The sequence below is a fragment of the Palaemon carinicauda genome, chromosome 31, assembly GCF_036898095.1.
Source record: "Palaemon carinicauda isolate YSFRI2023 chromosome 31, ASM3689809v2, whole genome shotgun sequence".
Taxonomy (NCBI): Eukaryota; Metazoa; Arthropoda; class Malacostraca; order Decapoda; family Palaemonidae; genus Palaemon; species Palaemon carinicauda.
The window spans coordinates 32,938,153-32,957,789 of NC_090755.1; the positions used below are offsets into that span (position 1 = coordinate 32,938,153).

The following is a 19,637-nucleotide window of genomic DNA, read 5'->3' on the forward strand; positions in this document are numbered from 1 at the left end:
GCTGCATGCTTCTAGCATGCTGCGAGGGAGAACCTTGCCGACTCCCGTAACACGTCCAGATCGCTGCAGCTCGCATGTGTTCTTGCCACGAGAGCGCGCTCGGAACTATGACGTACACGATTCTGACGCGGAGGAGCGTCCTGCTCACGTGTGTACAGCATGTGTTCAACTCGCGTGCATCCAGCGTGCTGCATGCATTAAGCATGCTGTGAGGGAGCGTGAAAATCCTTGCCGCCTCCCGTAACGCGTCCAGATCGCTGCGAGGGAGCGTCCATGAGCGCTGCAGCTCGCGTGCGTTCTTTCCGCAAGAGCACGCTTGGAACTATGACGTTCGTGATCCTAACGCGGGGAAGCAGCCCGCTCGCATGCATCCAGAATGCTGCGAGGAAGCTTCCTGCTCGCGTGGGTCCAGCATGCTGTGAGGGATCATCAAGATCTATACCCCCTCCCGAACCGCGTCCAGATCACTGTGAGGGAGCGATCTCCATGCTTGGTTTCATGACGAGCAACTCTCATCTAGCAGGAAGGGAAAACGTAAAACGTGAGCCTTGCATCAACCGACGGCGAGGATAACACTTTCACCTCGGCTTTCCAATGGCGAGAGTGAGCGTACTGGGATATGTCAACAGGATCGCTCGAGGGGACGTTCGTTCGCTGATCAAGGTCTAACATCTCCCTTCACCTTTCGACTTTCCTTCTCCCAGGGGTTGGGGAGTATGTAAGAGGTCCCGGGCTAAGAGTATGACGGACACGAACGAACGCCCCCTCCACTGCACTGCGTCATTTTACGTGCCACTGAACACTAGCACTTTTAACTATTTCACATCAGATCATAATAAACTTGTCCGTTGCGAGAGATTATACTCTTTCGCCAAGGGCTAGAAAGAAAATACAATAGGTTATATGATTAAGATAAGTATTCTCAAAATTGAAATATTAAATAACGATACAAGTATTGTGAAACAATAACGATCGTCAAGAGTACTACGTAGCGTAATAATTAACTGTACGCTCGTGAAATCTATATAAATCGAAAATTAACTAAAGGAAATACAGTATACTAAAAGGGCAAATATATATACTTAAAAATAATATATTTCCCTACATTATAAAAATTAAAATTCTTATGCTTAGTAAGTTAATATTTTAAACATTTCTAGCAAGAAAAAGAAAATAATTCACATATTTGCAAGTCATACTAAGTAGATTACGTCACAGGATTGTGACGTCATCGCGATGGCGGACTGATTTCCTTCAAGGCATTCAGATCTCGCCCTGCTAAGAGTTTACGTCACATAATTGTAACGTCATAATGTTTAAATATTTTTCCTTCCATTATATCTTTAAGAGTTGTTCGTTACTTAATAAAGTAGGGGGAAAAAAATCCTTGATCCTATCCATTTCAACCTTACGAACATAGAAAAGAAAACAAATACACACATGCCCTCTGCTACATACTGTGTGGGAATCAAGAGCAGCTTGAAAACCAGTCTAGCCGTACACACAAAGTTTAACAACAGAGGAGCCATCTTGAAAATCAAGTTAAAATAAACGGTCTAAGTTGGACCAACAAAGAACTACTGTATCTTATTTCGTGTGAAAAGGAAAATCCAATATCTTCAATAGTTGAAAGGCAGCGAAAGCCATTAACAATAATCAGACAAAAGGTACTTCACCAAATTGTAGAATAAAGTAATATATCAGCGAAACGAATTTCCTAGGTGTTGACTCGTTCAACAGCAGGGAATTTCTGAGGAATGTTGGGAATGGTTCTAGTAACCTATGAGAGATGGCGCTCATGTATGACCACCGAATGTCATGGCGGCAATTGCCGCAAAATTTTAATTTCTGCAGTGTGCGCGACGAAACGCGGGATTCAAGCTATATATATGTAACTACCAGGGAAGTTACATATTTAAAAATTAAATACTTTTGCTTTGTAAGTTAGTATTTTCTTTTCATTCCTTGCAAGAAAAAGAAATGAATTTTGCAAGTCATTCTTCGTAGTTTACGTCACATGGTTTGTGACGTCATAGTGCTGGAGAAATGATTTCCTTCCACCATCATGTCTTTAAGAGTTGGTTCGTTAGTTTTACAGTAGGGGGAAAAAACTCCTAATCCTACCCCTTTCTAGCTACGAACATAGCGATCATATTCCAACCACTAAGTCTCAGTCAAAGTAAAACGAAACCAAACGAGCGAAAGCCAAAACCAAATTGTACATCACCAAGATAACTGCAATTATACAGGTTACAGCAAGTGAAAAATCTAACGATGTCCCAAGTGTGGCGGCAGGGAAGATCTAAGGAATGACTGGAATGGTTCCAGGTACCTGGGTAGAGGGCGCACTGGTGGTACACCTGGCTACCCAATTGGCGATTGCCGCGAGTTTTGAAATTTCTGCCGAGACGTCAGGGACGTAAGCTATATATATAACTACCGGGTAAGTCAGATATTTAAAAATTCTGTTTAATGAAGCAAACCACCTTTGGCTTGAGGAAGGGTTGATGATTAGGTATCTGAGACGATACGTGACCATACATCTGCTGTTATCACCTACATGGTCAGTGTATCAATTCTAGATCTTGGGTAAAAGAATTGGGAAGGACTAAGGGGATTTGTAATCTGTGCACTTATAAGAATCAGAATAAAAGTGGGGTTAGAGACCAAAGGACAAACTTATGACTCCTCAAGAGTAAAATGGTCTCCTGCTGTGTAAATGTCTTAAGAGGGAAAAAAACCCATGAAGAAAGGGATTTAAAGTTCTCAACAGTTGCCTTGTAAACAAAGGGTCAGAAATTTCACTAAAAAGGAAGAATGTGTGAAGAAATGAGGCCGAAAATAAGTGCCAAGAATCCATTTATTCAACCGAGAGAGGAGGGATTGTAAAAGGAACCAAAGTTAAAGGAAAAGCAGGAGCAGCAGAAAACCCAAGAGCTGGTTCTGACACTGAGGCAGCATACCACAATGGAATAAAATTAGAAACTTGAGCAGAAACAAGGGATGTGTTGAGGAGAAAGAAGCAGCAGGAGGGCAATAAAAATAACTAACTTATGCAGTAGTGTGTAAAATGGGAAATCCCAAACCAGAGTTGGAAATTAACTTTTTATTACAAGCCAAGATACCATGCTCGATGGAAGAGCAGGATGCTAGAAGGCCAAGGACTCATACAAGGAAAGTAGCCTTGAACAGAATAAAAATGAGAGAAAAACAAATTATACATGTAAATTAGAAGAAAAAAAAAATAAAATATATCAAGATCAGTAAGTAAAAATAGATCACTCATATGTAAACTGTGGAATGAGACTGATATCAACGTGTTCAACAAAAAGCATCTACAACAAGTTTGAACTTGAGCAGTTCCACAGATTCCACCACCTAATCTGGTGATGAGTCTGTTGAATTTCATAAGTTCAAACTTTTTGCAGATGCCTTTTTGTTTAACAGGTTGACATGTCTCATTTCATAGATTACATATGAGTTCATTCCCCAATTTGGTCCACATGGAATACAATATATTTAGAGTACTGTGTAACATTGACCTTTATGATGAGGAAGAAAACTATGTTAGAAACTTGCATACTTAGTTCTATGTACAGGATGGCACAAGGGAGTTAGATTTGAATGGAAAGAATGGTCAAAATTATGATAACCTATGCACAAAGAATTAACTGAATAACTATCATCATGGACGAGGATAGAGGCAAAGATAGATGTTTGTTAATTTGGGACATTATATGAGGCAGCTTTAGTTATTTTTGGGTTTTTTTTTTTTCTATTTTTAATGCTACATTTTATAAATGACTGCATTTCACCAACAGACAACCTTAACATCCCTTGCATCTATTGATGGGAGCGATAAATTTAATTAAAAACAGGAGAAAGAAATGCTTGAAGGTGTGTGTTATAGCTTCACACACACCTCTAAACTTAGATAAGAAGGTATACCTGATAAAAACAATTTAACATAAGAACACTGATAAAAAAGTAGAGAGCATGTCTTTGCCATGCCAAGCAGTCTTATTTTGCTCTTAACTCCACTGTGTACTTATACTTGTAGATTTTGAAGAAAATACATAAAAAATTACACAATGGGGTTAAGAGCATAATAAGACCGACTGTTATTTTGTTTTTAAACATTACGCAAAAACTACTTAAGCAATATCAATGAAACTTGGATACGTGGGGAATGGCCCAAGGACAAATCCATTAGATTTTGGAGAAAATAAATCAAAAGTACAAGTACACAGTGGAGCTAGAGCAAAATAAGGCTGCTTGGTCAAAATCAATACATTAATTTTTGTGTAAAGTTCCTCACACAGTAACAAACAGACAGGGGTGAATACACAACCTTTGCAAAATCTTTGATTTTGATGAAGGAAATGTGTGTCAACAGCATAACAACAAGAAAACAAGCAGGTTTTACTTTTGACAAAATGGCCTAATCCTGGTAGTGGGAAGAAAAACTAAAAGAAAGCATAGTCAACCCAGGCTTAACTCTCATCATAATTCTTTTTTCTTGTAGGCATGTGCCTGAGAGCATACAGTCCATGAATATTGGGGAAGATTCATTAAAATTCAAAACAAGTAAAACATTATAACATACATCTTAAATCAACCTAAAATATTTGCAAAAAATGATATTTTAATTATAAAATAAATTTTTGAATATACTTACCCGGTGAATATATAATAGCTGCAACTCTGTTGCTCGACAGACAAAAAACAGCAAAAACTCGCCAGCGATCGCTATACAGGTTGCGGGTGTGCCCACCAGCGCCAACTGTCGGCCAGATACCACTCTCTCGATGTAAACAAAGACTCAATTTCTTCTCATCCCACTGCGTCTCTATTGGGGAGGAAGGGAGGGTCGTTTAATTTATATATTCACCGGGTAAGTATATTCAAAAATTTATTTTATAATTAAAATATCATTTTTAAATATTTAACTTAGCCGGTGAATATATAGTAGCTGATTCACACCCAGGGTGGTGGGTAGAGACCAGTTAAATATGTTTACATCGTATAAGCTAAGAGTTTTTTATTTCATTTTGACAGTTATCAATATAACAAAACCAAAATAAATAGGTACCTGGTAAGGAAGTCGACTTAGACGATTACTCTGCCTTGTAAGTACGTCTTCCTTACGGAGCCCCGCGATCCTCTTAGGATGCTGACAGACCCCCAGGAGCTGAAATATCAAGGGCTGCAACCCATACAACAGGACCTCATCAAACCCCTAATCTGGGCGCTCTCAAGAAATGACTTTGACCACCCGCCAAATCAACCAGGATGCGAAAGGCTTCTTAGCCTTCCGGACAACCCATAAAAACATTAAAACATTTCAAGAGACAGATTAAAAGGATATGGAATTAGGGAATTGTAGTGGTTGAGCCCTCACCCACTACTGCACTCGCTGCTACGAATGGTCCCAGTGTGTAGCAGTTCTTGTAAAGAGACTGGACACCTTTTAAGTAACATGACGCGAACACTGACTTGCTTCTCCAATAGGTTGCGTCCATGATACTTTGCAGAGATCTATTTTGCTTAAAGGCCACGGAAGTTGTTACAGCTCTAACCTCGTGCGTCTTAACCTTAAGCAAAGATCGGTCTTCCTCACTCAAGTGTGAATGAAACATGACAAAGCATTCTTTGACATAGGCAAGGATGGTTTCTTAACCGAACACCATAACGCTTCAGATTGGCCTCGTAAAGGTTTAGTACGAGCTAAGTAGAACTTAAGAGCTCTAACAGGGCATAAGACTCTTTCTAGTTCATTGCCTACGATCTCCGATAAGCTGGGAATATCGAAAGATTTAGGCCAAGGACGAGAAGGTAGCTCATTTTTGGCTAGAAAACCAAGTTGCAGAGAACAAGTGGCCTTTTCTGACGAAAATCCGATGTTCTTGCTGAAGGCATGAATCTCACTGACTCTTTTAGCTGAGGCTAAGCATACCAGGAAAAGAGTCTTAAGAGTGAGATCTTTCAGGGAGGCTGACTGTAAAGGCTCAAACCTGTCTGACATGAGGAATCTTAGGACCACGTCTAAATTCCACCCAGGAGTAGCCAAACAACGCTCCTTAGTGGTCTCGAAAGACTTAAGGAGGTCTTGCAGATCTTTATAGTTGGAAAGATCTAAGCCTCTATGCCGGAAGACCGATGCCAACATGCTTCTGTAGCCCTTGATAGTGGGAGCTGAAAGGGATCGTCCTTTTCTCAGGTATAAGAGAAAATCAGCTATTTGGGCTACAGAGGTACTGGTCGAGGATACAGAAACTGACTTGCACCAGTCTCGGAAGACTTCCCACTTCGATTGGAAGACTCTAATGGTAGAAGCTCTCCTTGCTCTAGCAATCGCACTGGCTGCCTCCTTCGAAAAGCCTCTAGCTCTCGAGAGTCTTTCGATAGTCCGAAGGCAGTCAGACGAAGAGCGTGGAGGCTTTGGTGTACCTTCTTTACGTGTGGCTGACGTAGAAGGTCTACTCTTAGAGGAAGACTTCTGGGAACGTCTACTAACCATCGAAGTACCTCGGTGAACCATTCTCTCGCGGGCCAGAGGGGAGCAACTAACGTCAACCTTGTCCCTTCGTGAGAGGCGAACTTCTGCAGTACCTTGTTGACAATCTTGAATGGTGGGAATGCGTAAAGATCCAGATGTGATCAATCTAGGAGGAAGGCATCTATATGTATTGCTGCTGGGTCCGGGACTGGAGAGCAATAGATTGGAAGCCTCTTGGTCAGCGAGGTTGCAAAGAGATCTATGGTGGGTTGACCCCAAGTCGACCAAAGTCTCTTGCACACATCCTTGTGGAGGGTCCATTCGATTGGAATTACTTGACCTTTCCGACTGAGACAATCTGCTAGGACGTTCAAGTCGCCCTGGATGAACTTCGTTACTAGGGAGATGCCTCGATCTTTTGACAAGATGAGCAGGTCCCTTGCGACCTCGTACAAACTCAGTGAGTGGGTACCTCCCTGTTTGTAAATGTACGCCAAGGCCGTGGTGTTGTCCGAGTTTACCTCCACCACCTTGCCTCGAAGGAGATTCTCGAAGCTTATCAAGGCCAGATGAACCGCCAAAAGCTCCTTGCTATTGATATGCATGCTCCTCTGACTCGAGTTCCACAGACCTGAGCATTCCCGACCGCCCAGCGTCGCGCCCCAGCCCAAGTCCGATGCGTCCGAGAAGAGAACGTGGTTGGGTATCTGAACTGCCAGGGGAAGACCCTCTCGTAGGCTGATATTGTCCTTCCACCAAGTCAGACAAGACTTTATCTTTCCGGAAATCGGGATCGAGACCGCCTCTAGCGTCTTGTCCTTTTTCCAGTGAAAAGCCAGATGGAATTGAAGAGGACGGAGGTGTAGCCTTCCTAGCGAGACAAATTGCTCCAGGGATGATAGCGTCCCTACCAGACTCATCCACAGCCTGACTGAGCAGCGTTCTTTCTTCAGCATCTTCTGGATGGAGAGCAGGGCTTGATCTATTCTGGGGGCCGACGGAAAAGCCCGAAAAATTTGACTGTGAATCTCCATCCCTAAATACAGAATAGTTTGGGATGGGACCAGCTGTGACTTTTCCAAATTGACTAGGAGTCCCAATTCCTTGGCCAGATCTAGAGTCCAATTGAGATCCTTCAGACAGCGATGACTGGAAGAGGCTCTGAGAAGCCAGTCGTCCAAGTACAGGGAGGCTCTGATCTCCGATAGCTCGAAACTGGTACCCCACATTCCTGTGAACAAACCTCAGAAACGGTTGGGAATCCGGGTGTATAGGAATGTGGAAGTATGCCTCCTGAAGGTCGAGAGAGACCATCCAGTCGCCTTCCATAAATGCTGTCAAGACAGCCTGGTAGACTTCATCGTGAAGTTTGTCTTGACAATGAACACATTGAGCGCACTTGCCTCTTACGTACTCCTGCAGTGAACATGGCTGCCAAATCATGGAGCCATCCCTGAGGGACTTGTCCCTGCAGAGAACGTGGCTGTCAGATCATTGGAGCCATCCCTGAAAGCCTTGTTTATGCATGACATAATTGTACAGCAAAACTTCAAAGGCTCGAATACAGCTGTGAAGTTGACCTGTAAAATCTTGGAGCGTCTCCTGGCCAGGCGCCAGGGAGAGTCTACGAGATTTGAGAAGTCTATCTGGGCAGAGGCAGGAACTCCCAAGCCGAGAACTTCTCTCGTGTCATATCAGACTCTCGCTCTATAAGCCAGTTTAAAAGAAGGGAAAGCAAAGGCTGTATCCCCCAAACTCCTCCTGGTGATAAACCAGTCGCCTAGCAAACGTAACGCTCTCTAGGAGAGCGAGAGAGCACTAGCTTATAAACAACGGCTTCGAAGTAGCTAGGCCTAGTGTAAGCTCTGACGTTTAGGCGAACGAGGAGCAGCAGTTACAAAAAGATCCGGACAAAGATCCTTAAAAATCAGCATGATTTAATTAAAGTCCATAGAGGGCTAAGCAGCTTTAGGCTCCTCTCCGTCTGACAGAGTCCTCAAGGGAATATCAGTAGGAGGGGGAACAGCAACTTCCTCATCTAAAGGAACCTTGTCCGATAATAGCTGAGTCTCAAGCAAGGGAGAGACCTACCGTGGTGGCAATGCTTTACAAGCAGAGTCCACACGCACTGGTGCATTAGTAGCGGACCAGGACGCAACGTCATGTAACTGCTTGACAGTCTGTGAACTGTCAACAACAACAGGTGCGAGAGACCAGGACGCAACGTCATGTAACTGCTTGACAGTCTGTGAACTGTCAACAACAACAGGTGCGTGAGGACGCACAGCGTCCACTCGAGACTGCTTTGACTGCCTAGACTGAGCAGTCAAAACAACTCTAGAATGCGGAGGTTGACGCACAGCGTCAAAACAAGTCAACTCCGATTGTTAGCGAACGTCCTGAACGTCAACAGGAGCATCAGCAAGTGGCCTAACGTCCAAATGTGGCTGAAAATCCACACGAGACCGCATCGAGTGTGGTTCTAAACAACCTGACTGACGTGACTTAGCTACGCCAACGTCAACAGGACGCACAAAGGAACGTTAGGTTGGCTGAAAGCCAGGATCTCGATGAGATAAACGGCTAGGCTCAACGGACTAATCGGCAGAATAGTCTTCCATAAGGGAGGCAAGCTTATTCTGCATGTCTTGCCGTACAATCCATTTAGGATCAACGGAAATGGTTGCGGTAAGAGACGAGGGTAACGTCTGTGACCGCAACACTTTGCCAACAAAAAAGACTCTCGGAGTCTGTGTTACGCTTTTGTTAGGCGGCGAGCAGTTTTCCGACGACTGCATAGGGTCAGAGCTGTCCTAATGGCTGCAACCAGGACGCTGGACCTGTCCTGAAAGGACTGACTTTCGCTTAAGGGCCTCGAAACCTTGTTTCAGGTTTCTTATGCGAAAAGCCTTCGGATGACGAGGAGAAAATTGTCTCTCTCGCCTTATGGTAGGGGAGATCTTGGTAAGATACACCCGATACCATAGAGGGAAACGTCTGTTCGCTGATCAAGGCCTCTCGAACCCATAAGTCGTACGACATTACTTCTCCCCTGGGCTTGGGAGCTTGCAAGAGGTCCCGGACTAGGTGAACGACAGGCACGAACAGACGAACCCTCGGACGCAACACTGTAACACTGCGCAATATCACTTTATCACTACGATTTTCTGTTTTGCACTTATTTCACTGAAATCGAAACCTTTACTGATTTCTACCTGAAGCACGCAATTCTACCCTCATCAAAAGGTAGTAAATGCGAAATCAGTCGTATAATGCAAGCACATTAATACCAGCAAAAAAAAACAGTATACATCTTTTAAGATAAAAAAATTCAGTGGTTGGGGAAGAGAAGAAACACTAGTTCATTCAAAACTACGTTTTCAATCTCTCACCGTACATTGCCTGGGGACGAGAATAAAACTAAAAACGTTTTATCCTTTCTCCCCGTACAGAGACTAGGGACGAGAGTAACTCGAGAACAACGTTACCCGCTTGAACGGAACGTTTTCTCTCCTCTCTCTCCCTCCGTCTCTATCTCTCTCTCTCTTTCTCTCTTGATTTCGCACCTAAGAGAAGAGCCCAATTACATTTCGTCAAAAAAACATATTATTTGACCAAAGGAAAAAACTGAAAGGTTTTTCAATTAAAAAGTTCCTTTAAAATAGAATTTAAAACATTTAAGCTTTGAAAGAAGAATGAACAAAACGTCAGAATCGATTTACTCTTTCTGCAAAGTGAAACCGTGATACTCTCTCTCTCTATCGTAACGATAGAGCGCAAACTGCGTAGCATAAATAAACTAAACGTTAGTTCATCTTTGAAAACAGTACGAAGACTATTCAAAGAAATTCTTTCATAAAATATTTATTAAAAATATTCATTTAAAAAGTTTTAAATCATTAGCTCTTTAAAAGCTATTTACGATTGAAAGGGCTCAACGTTGTTTAACTTCGGTTTCCAAGTTAGGACCGCCTACTCTCAGGAAAGGTCGCATATAAACAAAACATTAAAATTTATTTTTTATGTTTATTATAAATGGAGTTAATCGAAGAGGCCTAATAAAGGCGGTGAGATATAAAATATATAGAGGAAAATCTATAATTAATTTATAACGTGATAAGATAATTACTAAAAGCCTAAACACACTTCCGTCTAAGGGAAGGGTCGGCCATTTAAAAGTCAAAGAAAGTCCATACTCTCTTTGTCACCAAAAATTAAATCTATCCAAAACGAGTTCAAGATTTAAGATAAAGATAAAACACCTGCACTGCGAAAGCTCAAACCAAAATGAAGTACTTCACCAAATATGTTGAGAAAACTCCAGGTTCTACAGCGAGTAAAAGTACGTCTTGTCGACACGTCGACAGAGAAGAAATTGAGTCTTTGTTTACATCGAGAGAGTGGTATCTGGCCGACAGTTGGCGCTGGTGGGCACACCCGCAACCTGTATAGCGATCGCTGGCGAGTTTTTGCTGTTTTTTGTCTGTCGAGCAACAGAGTTGCAGCTATTATATATTCACCGGCTAAGTTAAATATTTAAAAAAGGATAAACATACTAACCACAGCTGAACTGGTAACAGAAGTTGTAACACCTTCATTCACAGATACAGGATCAGTTTTTACTCGTTCTTCCATTTTTCTTGGATCATCCCATCTACTTCTTCTTTTCTTTTTCTTACTTGACTCTTCCATTTCCTGACTAGATGACTCAACTTCTGTCTTCTCTGACTTAGCAGATAGGTCTTCACCTAACTCATCTTTGCCCATATCTTGTTTTTTTGCACCCAATACTCCATCAGAAGCAGTATCCTCTGAATCTAGTATTCTCTCCTCTGCATCATTTTTCAACAAGACTTCTTTTGCATCAGCATCATTAACTTTTTCTGTGTTTTCTTCGTCCATTTCTTCATTGTTATCGACACCTGTACTTTCTTCCATCTCATGAACAACTTTTAATGCAGTACTTTTCTTGGTAACACCCTTCCTTTTCCCTTTAGGACCCTTTCTCACCTCTTCCACCAGTTTATTATCTGATTCAGGAAGCTTTGTTCCAACTTCATTATTGTCTTCGATATCCTTTACCACAGGAGTACCTCTCTGGCTACGAGTTCTTCTTCCCCGTGGTGTCACTTCAGTTTTGTTTGTATCTACGTCAACTGTATCTTTAGTTTCCTTTTCTTCAATATGAACTCCTCTCTGACTTCTTGTTGATCTTCCAACATGAGTTTTAGTCTCTACTTCAGGTATTGCTTGACTTTCACAACTCATGTTATTCATAGTCTCTGGTTCTGTTATACTTTGTTCTTGGATATTTCTTCTACTCGATCTACGAACCTTACTCTTGCTGCTATCCTCCAAATCCTCTTCTGCATCACTGGGTTCCTTCTTTGGTGTGCTTGCATCAGGTCCACCCAAATCACCATAATTCTTTGATAACTGCTCAGTATTTTCCTCAACATCATCACAGTGCTCTTCGTTTGAAGAGTCATCTTTTTTCTTCTGCTCTTCAATATTTTCATGTTTATGTTCAAGATCTACTTTTTTTGTATTATCTGCTTCCATGTTTTGATCCTCTTTTGGCTCTTCTGTTAATTTATCTTCAGAGGTTACTTGCTCTTTCTCACTAGTTAAATTTAGTTGTTCTCTAAGTGTCCTTTCCTTCAAAGATACAACCTCTTTTTTTTGTGAACTCTCCATTTCAAAGCCTTCAAAACCCTCTGACGAATCTCCTCCCTTGCTACACTTCTCAAGAGAGCCAGTTGAAATAGAATCACCATCAGTTTCCCTTTCATCCATCTTTGTTTCATCTCCAGTAGCTTCAAAGGCATTCTCCTTACTCAAATGGCATTCACCTTCTTTATTTATTTCATTCAATTCATCTTTCAAAATTACGTCCTCCTCCATAGTGGCACTATCCACTTCATTGCCACTTTTTACAATTGTGACTTCTGTGTCCATATCTTCTACAACAGATTCCTTATGAGGGTCATCTTTTTCTTCCTCTTTTAAAGATTTTTCTAGTACATCATCACTTTCATTCCTCTCCTGTTTGACAGACCCCTGTTCTTCTGATCCACAAATCTCATCCTCTGCCATCTCCATGTCTGCTTTGATCTCCTTTTGGTCTTCAGTCTCAATCTGAGACTTACTTTCTACAACATGTTCCTTCAATTCTTCTGACTTGAATGTACTTGATGAACGGGTAGCTCTTTTTCCTCTTTTTACAGGACTTGTCTTTGATCCAACATCATTCTGATTATCATCACTCTTTACTAACTTCTCATTCATTTTCTCCTCTGACTCTACATTTTCTCCAATGATATCTTTTTCCTCTGTTTTAGCATCATTTTCAACAATCATGGCAGCATCATTTTCACTGTCCTCCTCTTGACTCTCACTTTTCTGACCTTTCTGTATTTTAGATTTGGCCTCTTTCTTAATTACAACATAAGCTTCCGGCATTTTAGCAAATGTTTCTTCCATGCTGTAAGAAGCTTCTTCATGTTGACTAACCTCTGTTTCTTGAGCCTGAAACTTTCGACCAGCCTGTCTACCTCTTGGTTTTTCGTTTATTTCTGGAGCCTCCAAAGTAGTTTCAAGTGCTATACTTGCAATACCTTCCTTTTCTTTTTCATCATTCTTTGTATTCTTGTCCTTTTTCTTGCTTTGCTTTGCAGCCTTTGGAGAAATTACAGGTAAGTCTGTGTCTCCTTTATCATCCTCTTCAAGTCCCACATTTTTCTTCTGTCGTGAGTTTCGCTTTGCAGGTGGAGTTTTTTTTGGTGTCGCTTTTGCTTGCAATTTGGGTTCATCTTCAACCAAAGGGAGTTGTGAAGCTCTAGTAGTCCTACCCTTGGGTGTTCCAGCTTTCTTAGCAGGAGTTAACTCTTGGATTTCTAGTGCTGGTTCCTCCTTTGTCTTGGCTCCCCTACCCCTCCTTGGGGTTGCTGGTTTTGGACTTGTAACTTCCTCTTCTGGCTGAGAAGCTACTTTTTTTCTTGAAGTGGCTTTCTGAGATACAGGCGATGTCACCGCCTTTGTCGTTTGTGAATTCTTGCCTCTTTTTGGAGGCATTGTTACTTTTGCTTAATTTCTGGAAAAGAAAGGAAAACCTTGTAATATGGTATATGAAAGATATTTGCAATACATATAATCTAAACCTTTATAGAAAAGTCTTTATTATAAGTTTTTTTATATTCTCAAGAATAAAAAGAATTTTTCAAGAAAAACCTAACAGGTAAATCAAAATTACTGCTTTAAAAGGAAACCCATCTAGAATTTACATTAATATAAAAGACATGCCTTCAATAATAGTAAACCTACAAACAATTCATTGCCTTTCCAGAGATGTTGACCTTTGAGCCAAACAAAATGACTAATTTAGAAATATAACAGATTTGTAAGTAATTTGTATTTTCCCTAGTATACAAACCCTCCGCTATTTATAGGGTATACTTTTGGCGCAGCTGAAAGACGAGCCATGATAATTTTAGTGAGGGATAACTACCCCATCCGCTAGTTAGCGGGTGGGGGGTGGGGTAGACTGGCTACCCCGCTCACTCACACCTCTCGGCTGAGTAACCACTTTGCTTTATGGCAGGACTTCTCGGGGGACAAGGTGGCGGGCCAGTTTGTATAAATAGCTCCAGGTTTGTATACTAGGAAAAATACAAATTATTTACAAATTTGTTATTTGTTCCGGCGTAGATACAAACCCTCCACTATTTAAGGGGTGACTTACTCTTAGGAGGAAGTCCTCACCAACTGGCCTTGGTCATGACCCGAGGTCCTCTCTATTTCGATCTGTGATTGATAGTAGAAGGGACCCTACTCTTGCTAAAATCAAGTGCCGATATGAGGTAATGCACTGATAGCGGCCTGCAGAAGCTTGTGTGTGAGTGGAACTAACAGTGTGGCTTGTCTTTAACATAGGAACTCGAGTACAAAACCTATTGTTATTAAAGAACCCAATACCCTCCCTCAAAAAGGTATTGGGGACGTAACAAAGTATTCTTTTATACTTGGGAGGCACAAGGGAAATGGGTCTTACCTGCAGCGAGGTGAGGACAGCTATGCTGAGGCTTGCGGAGCTGTTTTCCCCAGAGGGGAGAAGGTGAAAGGAAGAAAGGAGCCAGGCATTCTTACTCATTCACCCCATACTAATCCGGGTAGCCTCAGCCCTCAACGCTCTGCTACTTGTCCATCAAGGAGCCAGGGGTGTTTAGACAATTTGTTGTGCGACCACCACAGGACCGATGGAAAAGGTCTCCAAGTTCTTGTGGGTTACGTCTTTGCAGGTAGTGGGCCGTGAAGGTCGATTGACGCTTCCACATGCCCACTTAAAGTATCTGTGCCACAGAGTAGTTTCTTGAACGCCAGCGACGTAGCAACGCCACTGACGTTACAAGCTCTGGGTCTTAAGATGGAGGAGAGTCTAAACTGAGAAAAACCTCAATTGCCTTCCGATCCCAGAGGGGAATGAAATCCTTGAGGTCCTCCTCTTGACCTTCCCCGTGCTGGTCAACAGTGCCGCACACGGGGGCGAGCTGTTATCGTTCTTTTAAGGTAACCCCACAGACTCCTCTCTGGGTAAAACCCCAGTTGATGGGTTTTCGGTTACCGAACGAAGACTCTTTATTAAAAATAGGCTGCACCTAGGGTACAGCACACTCTGATTTTGAGTCTTGCCAATCCACTCAGGGATGCCGCTGAGGATTACTTCTCCCCGTCTCCTAGGATAGGAGACATCAAAAGATGGATCATACAACACACTAACTCTCTTAGTCAAAAGCCCAAGTGAGTAGAAAGGCCGTCCTCCGTGAAAGGAAGCGATCTGCTGCCAGGCATAAGGTTCGTAGAGAGAGGCCTTCAGAGACTGAAGGACCTGAACCACGTTCCCAGGAGGAGGTTGAGATCCGACAGGGGACAAGTTACCTCACACTTGTATAAGTAAAGGCATCGATGGGAGAGAATCCCCTTCCACGACATCAGTCACAAAGGACCAAACACTTCACCTGGAAGACCGACGCTGAAAAGTGTCCGAGGTGCCTAGACATCTTTTCCATAACTTGATGCGAAAGGCCTCTCTGAGAGGGATGGTGTAGGATCGTCCCAGGCGTGAAGTCGAAGCAAAGCTACGGCTTAGGAAAGTGTTAGAATATTGCTGCTTGGAAGATCGTGCAGTGGAGGAAGATCCCTCGGAACTCCGTCAGGAGTTGTAGAAGGTCCGGGAACCATTCTGCGGGTTGCCATAGCGAAGCTATTGAACTCCGTCAGGGGCTGCAGGTCTGGGAACCATTCTGCTGGATGCCATAGCGAAGCTATTGGAGTCATTGATAAGATCTTGCTTATCCTGATTTGGCTGAGGACTTTTTCACCAGACCAAATGGGGGGGGAAAAAAACAAGGCATACCTCTAGGCCACCCAACCGATCTTGGAATACATCTTGTTTGAGGGCCTGATGTTCCGGGACTGGGGAAAGGTTGAGAGGGAGCCTGAAAATCAGGGCCGCTGCGAGCATATCCAAAGTCGGGGACCTCACAAAGTTAAGACTTTGTTGGATACAAGATGATTCCAAGACACTAGGAGCCCACTATCTGGGTGGTTTTGCAACCACATTCCTGTACCAGAAATGATGCGAGCAGATGAGGGCAACCAGTTGTCCTCTGTCCATCTGAGGCTTCGTACTGCTAGATGGTTCTGTAAGAGAGGTGAATGCTGGTACCATTCTGAATCGGGCTAACAGACGAGGCCTGAATGGTGCGGCATATGCCACCCCCTCTCTCTTTTGATGCATTAAAGAGAGCATCAGATCCAGAGGGAAGACGAGAAGACAGACCTCTTTGCAGAAGCTCTCGTCTGCCACCCATCATCCGTGGATTGTCCAGCAATAAACACATCTCGAGATGATGTTGAGACGTGTAACTAATTGCACGTTCTTGCAACGAAAGGGAACAGCCTGTTCTCCCTCCAACTGCCACTAATCCAGTGTGATTGGCTGAATAAGACCAATACCAAACAGTAAACCTGTTAATCAGTACAGCTTATGTTATAATAGCAAATCTCCATAAGATCGCTTTCCGGACAAGAGACTGTACGGTAATCACCAAACGCATCCAACCAAACCCAAGAGGGGATTGAGACGTATCTTCAATCTATTGTTGGGTGGGTAAAGAGCATAAGTCTACTACAGAGTAGTAACACCAAACTGTGAGCATGACAAGCATACATGCGTAGTCCGACTTAGAAGTCGTGTCCGGAACTCAGTTGGAGAACGTTGGAAACGTTCGTAACGTAGGTATCTCCTTCTTAGAAAAAAAAAACGTTCGTACTTCTCCATCTCCTATCGGTAAACTAGCATTTATATCAAATGTTCCCTCCTAAGGCACAGATATGCTTATGAGAAGTTTCCAGCCAAAGCTTTTGTAGGAGACTAAGACTTCCGATTGGGGGAAAGGAAAAAATGCCTATAAGGAGGCAGAACGTAAATGCCGTATGTCTGGCTACAGAAAAGTAGCCAAGTCATGTACTGAATAACCTGGTTTCAGTAAGGGGTATAAATATACAACTTAATAGAACGGAGTTCTAATTGTAAGATGTATATAGCCCTTATTGGCAGAAAGATTGCTTGCACGCATATATGTACAGTACTTGTCCATTTGCGCTAGCGCATGCGTATTCTCTGCCTTCAGGAAACGTTTGCAACGAATCCGGTTGTGTGAATAATGTATGTGCGACGAATCGCAACATTATTGCCAAAAGAATTTTGATCGTTGACTAACTGTAATATTTTCTTGAATGAGAGCGAACATGTTCTCAAACAAAATGTACAGTTATAGAGGTGATCCTTTCCCCTTTGGTTTACCCCTCCTCTTTATGTGAGGGGCTAGCCAGTGTTCATTACACAGAAACGGAACTCTGGTTACCTATGGGCAGGGTTTGAAGCGTTCGTAAACGTTGCCTACGCTGTTGCTATCGTTCCTTTAACGTTAGCTAACGATGTTTCTTCGAGACTAATTATTCCAAACGATAACCCTGTAAGGATAGAATAAAAAGTCTCGAAAGCCTATCGTGTAAAAAGGAAAGTCATTATACCCAGGGTACAATGACGGGGGAGGCTGCCTCCATCAAATGGTAGAACCGAGTTTAAGACAATAACCTCGCAGTTTTGTCTTGGCTAGAGCGCATGCTCCGGGACGGCTTACGGCCTTCATGAAGTTTTAACACCCATTAAAGTTCTGTAAAAACTTCTCAGAAACGAGTCTCTCGAAAAGGTTGAAGTCTCATATGTGGGGGTTTGCTTCAAGAAGGCCACACATAATTGCCATCGACCGCTTACCCGAAGGGGTTGCCATCGAACGCTTTCTTGCTAGTGAGAAAACTACCGTCTAAATCAGGCAAGGCCTGCCAGGGGAAATGAGCTGAAATGTAAAGAATTTTTCATTCCCCACTCATTTCCGTCTGCTAACCAAATCTCTCGAAGTGGGAAGGTGGAGGAAAGACGACGGTGGTTCGTTCGAAAACAAAAGGATCGGTGTTGGAAAAACTAGACTAGCTGATATAGTAATCAGCTGGGAGTGTAGAGTGACGTATCAAGTCACCTTTGGAAGACCCATCATGTGGGGGGGAGGTCGACCATAGAGTTTACAGAAAAAACTCTGGATTGCGGAAACAGAGAGATTCGGATGAGAACCTAGGGGTTCAGAATCTATTTGTGAATTCCTTTCTCCCGACCTTAAGGGATGTGCCGAAAACCAGCAGGAACTGTCGCTGATTCCTGATGGAATTCTCAGGAATCGTGTTACGTGACCAGGACCCAAAGGAACTGTGTCATAGTTACCTGTAGAGATTCGGAAACCCCTAGGCAGCAGGCATCCCTCTCTCATAAAAGTAAAACTCTTGATGACGATGGGCACGCGCGAACAATTCACGGGACGAGAGTTCGAAAACTCTGTCATGAGAGTAAAACTCTTGTGCACTCGTGAACACTTCGCGTAACGAGAGTTCTAAAAAAACTCTGTCATAAGAGTTGTTCGCGCACTTCAACTAATTGCGTGCGCGCCAAGTTGGTCGAGCGCGCCAAATCGGTCGTGTGCGCCACATCGGCTGTGCGCGCCAAATTGGTCGTGCTCGCCATATCGGCCGTGCGCGCCAAATTGGTCGTGCACGCCACATCAGCCGTGGGTGCCAATTTGGTCTTGCATGCCCGATCGTCCATGGGCGCAAAAGGTTGGTCATGCGCGCCAATATGCACGCGAGAGCTCTCAGTGTGCACTACTACGTTCACCGGAAGGTTCACGATAGCCTGTGTTGTGTGAGCACAAACGATCAACACAACAAGAGTCCGCAAACTCTGCCATATAAGTATGGCTATGATCACAAGAACCCAAATGTTCAGCGTGAACTGCATTGTGAGACCCCGAAGGGTCAGCGCAAACGAGAAACGCAAGCTTCTCTGTCACGAGATCCCGAAGGATCAGCGTGACTAAGGGCATGAGAGATCAAAGGCCTAATGTAGACTGTGTTGCGAGACCCCGAAGGGTCAGCGCAACGAGAAACAGTAGTTTCCCTGTCACTAAAAACTGAAGTGTCGGAGTGACTAAAGTTACAAGAGCCCAAGGGTTCTGCGTAACTAATGTTACGAGACCTCGAAGAGTCAATGTAACGAGAAACCGAAGTTTCCCTGTCACAAAACACCCAAGTGTCAATAGACTAAAGTTACGAAAGGCCAAGGGCTCAACGTAACTAATGTTACGAGACCATGAAGGGTCACCGTAACGAGAAATCGATGTTTCCCTGTCACAAAACACCTAGTGTCAGAGTGACTAAAGTTACGAGAGCCCAAGGGTTCTGCGTAACTAATGTTACGAGACCCCAAAGGATCAGCGTAACTAATGTTACGAGACCCCAAAGGATCAGCGTAACGAGAAACCAAGGTTCCTCTGTCACGAGACCCCGAAAGATCAGCGTGATTGATGGTACAAGTTCCTGAAGGCTCAACGCTACCATCGATACGAGAGCCCGAAGGTTCAGCGTAACTGAAACCCAAAGGTTTCGAGCGGAGTCCCGAAGGACTCCCTACTGTCATGAGAACCCGCAGGATCAACATGAAGAGAGCCCGAAGCCTCAAGATCACGCC

General features: G+C 43.3%; 1 protein-coding gene across 3 annotated transcripts in view; it reads right to left on the bottom strand.

Annotated features, from left to right (window-relative positions):
• Positions 1–19,637, bottom strand: part of LOC137624387 (uncharacterized) — a 212,916-nt gene that overhangs the window by 176,532 nt on the left and 16,747 nt on the right. For all 3 annotated transcript variants that reach the window (XM_068355118.1, XM_068355120.1, XM_068355119.1), the window contains exon 2: positions 11,060–13,592. In XM_068355118.1, the coding sequence (XP_068211219.1) occupies positions 11,060–13,573 (2,514 nt within the window). In that variant the 5' untranslated portion in view covers positions 13,574–13,592. The remainder of the gene's footprint in view (positions 1–11,059; positions 13,593–19,637) is intronic.